The sequence below is a fragment of the Arachis duranensis genome, chromosome 3, assembly GCF_000817695.3.
Source record: "Arachis duranensis cultivar V14167 chromosome 3, aradu.V14167.gnm2.J7QH, whole genome shotgun sequence".
In the NCBI taxonomy this organism is placed as follows: Eukaryota; Viridiplantae; Streptophyta; class Magnoliopsida; order Fabales; family Fabaceae; genus Arachis; species Arachis duranensis.
In genome coordinates, this window is record NC_029774.3 from 40975437 (window position 1) to 40982291 (window position 6855).

The 6855-nt window shown below is 36.2% G+C and overlaps 1 protein-coding gene across 1 annotated transcript; it reads right to left on the bottom strand.

Annotated features, from left to right (window-relative positions):
* Nucleotides 1–4263: 4263 nt before the first annotated feature.
* LOC110278568 (uncharacterized) lies at nt 4264–6620 on the bottom strand. The gene is made up of 7 exons (XM_021136819.2): nt 6497–6620; nt 6254–6379; nt 5939–6138; nt 5636–5770; nt 4888–4980; nt 4660–4761; nt 4264–4551 (listed from the first exon to the last, which is right to left on the bottom strand). Exons 1-7 carry the CDS (start codon nt 6618–6620, stop codon nt 4264–4266), a joined length of 1068 nt encoding a protein of 355 aa, XP_020992478.2.
* Between the last annotated feature and the right edge of the window lie 235 nt (nt 6621–6855).

Below are 6855 nucleotides of genomic sequence, written 5' to 3' on the forward strand. Positions count from 1 at the left end.
CAGATTTTTCACCACCAAATCCCTTTTTCAAGCTTTTCAAAATCACCAATCAAGCTCCAATATTCACATATACACAACTTAAGCCACAATCATCATACCCATACACAACATCTCAAAACCCAAACATCATAAAACAACAAAATTACACTAGGGTTGAGAATCTTACCACACCCAAGGTCCAAGGAGACAAGATTAACCTTCTCCTTCAAGAGAGTTGGGTCCTATAACATCAAAGAACCCAAAATCTCAACATTTCACCCATGAAACTCGAAAACAAGGGCTGGAATTTCGAACAGAAACTTGTGGCTTACCTCAAAATTAATTGTATGGGTTTTGTAGAGCTCTCCGCGGTGAACGCGTGGCCGCAAACGGAGCGGCAATCGGAGCTCTAGATCAAAAGTTATGGTGATTTGAAGATCAAGTGAGAGAAAGAACTTGAGAGAGTGTTCTTCCTCCCCTCTCTTCAATTTTCAGCGTGAGTTTGAGTGTTGTGAGGAGAGAGAGTGCTGAAAACTAGAGTTTTGGTTTAGTTATGTTGGGCCAAGGGCCCACTTTGGGTCCGGTTGGCCCGGTTTGGCCCGTTCGGTCCAATCTTGGTCCGATTTCTATAAAATTGGTACCGAAATTCTCGTCTCAATCTCCTCTATCACATTTAGCCATAAAAATCACATTTTAGGCTTTCTAGAATAAATTCTCATTTATGGGTTAATTAGCCGTTAATTAACCGGGTTTTACAAGAAGCTATTTTTATAAAAAATAATTTATTTTTTCTTGAAAAATAGTTAAAGTTAACATTAATTGATACAAAAAAAAAAAGTTAAACTGACTTACAGAAGAGAAGAATATTATATAAAAATTGCAAGGACTTTATTTCAAAGGATAACTACCACTTCCAAAAATTTAATATAAAATGAACATAAGAATTAGTTGTTATCATGCATAAATTCCCTTCCTTGTCTTACACTAAGAAAAACAATGAAAATAACGTCAACACAACCTACTTGTCACTTTTTTTTGTGGTCCCCATTTCACCTCCCATGCACAACCATATATAGGAAGGCACCCTCATGGCCATGGTCTTGCCTTCTCAATACAAAATTTAAGCTTCCCCAGATATACACACCGTGCACGGTTTTCTCAATCATACAAGATTAACACCTCCTCTAACACATCCACAAGTGAGCACGTACCGTGACTAGACCACAACTGAAAGTGTGTAGTGCACAAGTTCTTTCTTACGTCATGGATTTCATCTCATTTTATGCTCTGGAATTGGGTTGCATTGGGAAAATTGTATCGAAACATGTACCAACTAAGGCGGAGACTTGTCGGCCAATGCGTTTACTACATGTCCGAATAAGGAGTGAGGTCTAAAAGTTCATGCATTCCCATGTTTAATAAGGTATTGAGAGTGGTCACGATAGGATTTGTTTAGTACATTATGGGTTACATTCCCTCAATCCTTGACAAACCTTATTTAACAATCTCAATCCCAATTTTAGAACCTCAATATTACACATTTAAAAAGGCTCCATTAATATTATATATAACTTATACTAAAGCATAACAAATTGATTTACTCTCGTAACTGTGTCACCTGTAATAGTTCATTTCTATCTATGTTACATTCTCAAATTGTTTTTGAGTATTTTCGTTATCAGCAACAAACAAATATAACCACAACATGTTTGATGAGGTTCTTATGGATATTACACCAGTTTTCCGCCAATCCTTTCATACAAAAAGGATTCTGATTTTGTAACATAAACAAAAATTACTAGGACTCCTCTTATATCTATCTTAAGAATTCTATTTTCTTAAAAAATGTTAACAATAAAAATAGGTGTATCGAAAAAAAAGTATAATAATTCCATCAGTATGTTCGTTTAATACTGTTTTAATATTAAAATTAACTCGTTCTTTATAGAAAGAAGAAATTAAATCAAACTTTATTTATTTTATATGAAGGGGTGCAAATAAGAAAAAATAACGTGGTCAGAAGAAAAAAACAAATTACAAAATCATGTAAGGATGTAGCGATTTCGCTAAAAAAAATTGGTTTTATTCTAGAAATATTGTCAAAAATTTTTGTTCACTTTCTTAATGAAGATTGGTGCTAATATATTGAGGTTGAACAAAGAAAACAATGAATTAGTAACCTATTAAGTTCAATCACTGGTGCTATTCTTTTGACCATGTTTGTCGTGTTCGGTGATTAAAAAATGATAATGATTATATCCGACTGAATATATTTGACTCTATTATGATATTGTTTTTTGGCGACTGAAACTAAATTCAAAATTATTTTTGGTAAAAAATTTGTTTAAAAAGTTATGTTGTTTAATTTCATGTGTATCTGCATGTATTGGGTTAAATTTAATTTAGTATCCATAGAAAAAAAGCCAAAGGTGATAATTTTCGTCTTCAATTTTTTTTGGTGAGTATTCCTCTTCAAATTAGTCAATCAGATCATTGCTGAACTCCTGTTTAATTCTTTGAATATAAGTAAAATTCTTCTTCTCAATCAATAATTACTTCAGATAAGAAAAGTGTTACTTATCCACTAAATAAATAAAATTTTTATACTACATGTAATCATCGTTATCCAATGTGAGTTAGTTATTTTTAGACATTTTTAGTTTCAAATTAAAATTTATTATTTTCAATTAATAATATTTAATTATTTTTAAACCCAAAAATAAATTATGACTTATTGACCACCTGCTTAGGTTCCTATAGCTTCGCCTTGAGTCTAGGACTAAAAATCACGAAACAAGACAAGTGGAAATAAACTCTTCCTCTGGTGCACATCTAAAATTTGGCAGCCCATTCTCTTCGACGTCATCTCTCTGTAGGAACCGAGCAACTATAAATTCCTTTAACTCCATCCTGGTAAGGGACATCAACCCTACTAATCACGTGATCACACCTCCACATACCTAAAACTGAAAGCGTACCGATTTATCAACCTATGTGGAACCCAACCCACCACTGCCCAAGCGTTGCTGAGGTTACTGCCATTCAACACATCTGGGGGATCATAGCTCAAGCTACACAACATGACGGAGGTCCTTCCACACCTTTAATTCTAAGTACGCAGCCAAGACTACCACAATGGCCGGACGAAACTCTGCGTCAACTGTCGATTGCTGAGCGCGAGCAAGGAGGTTAGTGTCTCTAACCTGAACCCATAAGTTGTGTAATATTATTAACATCGGAATGACATCGCATCCTACGTCCGCTTCCTTTTGAGACCCGACAGATTACATTCCTTTTCAAATGACAGGTCTATGCTTCGTACTCGAGTGTGATTGGAGTAAGGTCGCCATATAGACTAGCCGACAGACTACTCTAAGGCTACTTTGCAAGGAGATAAACCGCCCAACACCGATTTTTAAGTCATAGCTAAGGGAACTCACGGATAGGGGGCAAGTCCAAAGGTTTCTCATTTCCGTCCCACCAGGTCCTGATACCTCAGCACTACAGGAGAAGCAAAGAATAGCGGCGGTTTATTTGCCAAATTGCGGCGGTTTTAAACCGCCGCTAAAAAGATTGCTAGCGAAACAACCTCCACAGTGCATAAGGGCGCGGGAATTACATTTTGCGGCGGTTACCAGCAACCACTGGCATAACTACCGCAAATCAGTGGTTTTGCGTCGAACACCTTAGTGGCGGTTTATAACTGCCGCAGTTTTAAGGATCATATTTAATGAAATTGATTTGCGGCGGTTTTAGAACCGACGCTATTTGAGGCTTCGTTTTTTAAATATTTTATTCGCGGTGGGTTGAAACTGCCACTATTCCGACTTTTTTTTTATTTTGGGTAATTTTACAAATCTGGCCCTTTTTTTCTAAACTAATTTTAATTTAAAGGATCTTAACGTTACTTAATTTTTGTTATTTTTTATATTTTATATATTTTTCCATCTTTTTTAATTAAAGAATATTAAACTTTTTTTTCTATAAAATGCTGCACTATGGAAAAAAACTCATTAATATTTAACTGCAAAGCAATCTAACATGCCTATTTTAATAATGTCAATAAGGTATTTCAATAGTCATCTAAAAAGGTAAAGTACTTGGCTAATACTTAATGCCCCATATTTAACATAAACAAAACATGTAATGAAAATCTAAGTATCACATAAATCCTAATATCTATGTTCCTCCATGTCTGTCCAAAGAATTCATCCGTGCAGCGATGTCTGGAGGCAGCTCCCCACATTGCTGTTGGACTAGATAACTCAGCACACTCTCTATTTCCTACCTCTTCGTCTTTTCTGCTGCTAATTCATCCTCCAAAGCTTTCCTCTTCAATTTTTCGGTCGTCACCTCCGCTTGTAGTTCACACAGCATCCTTTGGGTCTCTTCTACTTGAGTTCTATCCACCGGCGGCTGTAAACTCGGACGGAAGAGTTGACTTGGTGTCGGCCCGTGTCCCATCTCACGCACTCTACTCGGGTGCTCTTTGCCCAGAGCTTGGGCAAGAGAATCATTCTCTAACAATATTCTTGTAGATTCATCCAGTTGCTCAATCTCAGATATTTTTTCCTGCAGGCATAAACATAATTACACAATCACACCAAGCTAATAGCATACTCAAGACATGTTACTTGCTAAACCCAACATGTTACAACATATATGACTAAGTGTACTTACACCAATCCTCGGAGCTTCTTCATGTATATAGCTGCCATCAGATCTTTTGTGCTTTAGGATCCATACTTCTCCCCTACCAACAGTCCTCCCTTGTAGTTGTGACTGTGATAATAAAATTTATCCCATGAATTTCACTTCTATAAATTTTTTCAATACTTCTAACATTGTTTACTCTATGAATAAATCAACACTAAAAGCCACTTATTCTCTATTACAAGTTTATATTACCTCTTCTTCCCTAGCCCTTGCCATGCTTTTAGATCCGCCAGTGTGCGTGTAAAGTTGCTTCTTTCGATTCAGCGCGTTTTGCTTACAATTCGCCTATTAAAAATCAACACTAAGCTTGAATTCAATGAAGTACTAAAACTTGCTAAGTATAGTATACATATATCCTACGTTGCAAGAGACTCAAGATAATGGGGCATTAAGTATACTAGTGTGGAATTTGAATAAACTGTACGTAATCTAAATTTAAGTATTGCTTTAACAAAAAGAATAGTTATACGGATGCAGTCCCTATTTACATATAAGAAGTTAACAATATTATTTTATTTCTAATATGCAAATGCCACCCATAACTCATACCATAACTAACGGAAAAAACATTTAGCAGCCCCTGTGAGATAGTCCAATAACAATCATATAGCATAAATTATAATAATAGGGGTACTCAACTTAAATTAATTGTCTTGTATGGTAACCTACAAAAAATAAGGTTCTAAGGAAGAATGGTGTACACCAATCTCAGCATCATGCATGTATATATTATGATCTTAGTCAAACAGCCTGTGCTGGGAATTGATATATTAAAGTGAATTAATCATGTATATTAATCAACATGGTTCAAATTCAGCTCAATCAGAATAAAAACTATTTATTTATACCAAATCATATTAACAAAACAAACGGATTACATTTTTTGATTTCAAGGATATTCATTTTTTAAAAAGGTATATGTATTAAATGAATGGGGTACCTTTGTTGCAGGATCATTAGGATACTCAATGAAACACTTCCAATGCTCTCTAGGAATTCTCTCCGGGTGCTGCTCAAGTGTCCTTGTTGCTTTGTAATGCGAGTCAAACAGCCTCCCCTTTGTGTCCTTCAAAGACTTTCCATTTGTTTTAAAAATGATTTATTGATTAAACCACTGCTATCCTGGAAGTGGAACATCTTCTGCGATGACAATGTCCAGCAAGTTGAAGGTTTGATATGTTTAAACAATGCCAAAAGTCGTTATCTTTATACAATCGTCATAAACCCTGTCTTTGCCCCGCACCTTTGCCCAACTCTTTTCACAGATAGGAAATTTGCTGAAATCAGAACCCAGCGCTCCTAGAATGCCACTCAACAGGCCAGCTCCATCTTTGACTGCTTGCAGTTCCTCATTGAACCTCTGGATGATCTTGCTACCATTAAGAGACCACTCCATAGCCTCTCTCACACTCATTTTAGCTTGTTTGATTATTCCTTCAGAATCTAACAACAAAGAAGAAAAAATGTAATTTATGTGCTCAATGTGCCCCACATGTAAGGAGCATAACAAAATCTTAAGATGATCAATTAAAAAGATTTAAAGTTCAACACTTGTTACCAATGAGATCAACATCCCAAAACTCAGTAGTCTTTCGTCGTTTGCGCTTTGCAGCATCAGAAGCAGCAAACATCCTGTCAATATGTTCCTCAAACGAATCTACCTCGTTCGCCTCCGGGTCAATGTCTTCATTGCACGGTTCCGTCACTCATGAACCGTTAGCGGCCTGTGGCTCAGGTCTTGGTTCGCTCCTGGGCGGACGAAAGGGTTGCAGAATAGCCGCTGCGAAGACACCACCATTACTGGGAGGCAGAGGGATGAGCCAGTCATCGTCATCGGATGGTGAAGACACAGGAGGTGTAGCTGGAGGCTGCTGACGCAGTGGCTCGACTCTTGTGCCTTTCTTGAAGCGAGCTTTCCTGGGCATCTTACAATCCTAATAAAAACACATGTATCATGCAAAAAAAAAAAATTCCTCATGGAAGAATAGAATAATTAACCAACAAATAGCATTACTCACATTTTAATTATGTAACAACATATTAAAAACCAATCTATATTTGTACATATAGTGATTATATAAATAGAATCTATTTTTTCCAAATGATCGGATTACATGTAAATTAGAAGAATCTAATGAAATTTCATAGGGAAAGCTGTTA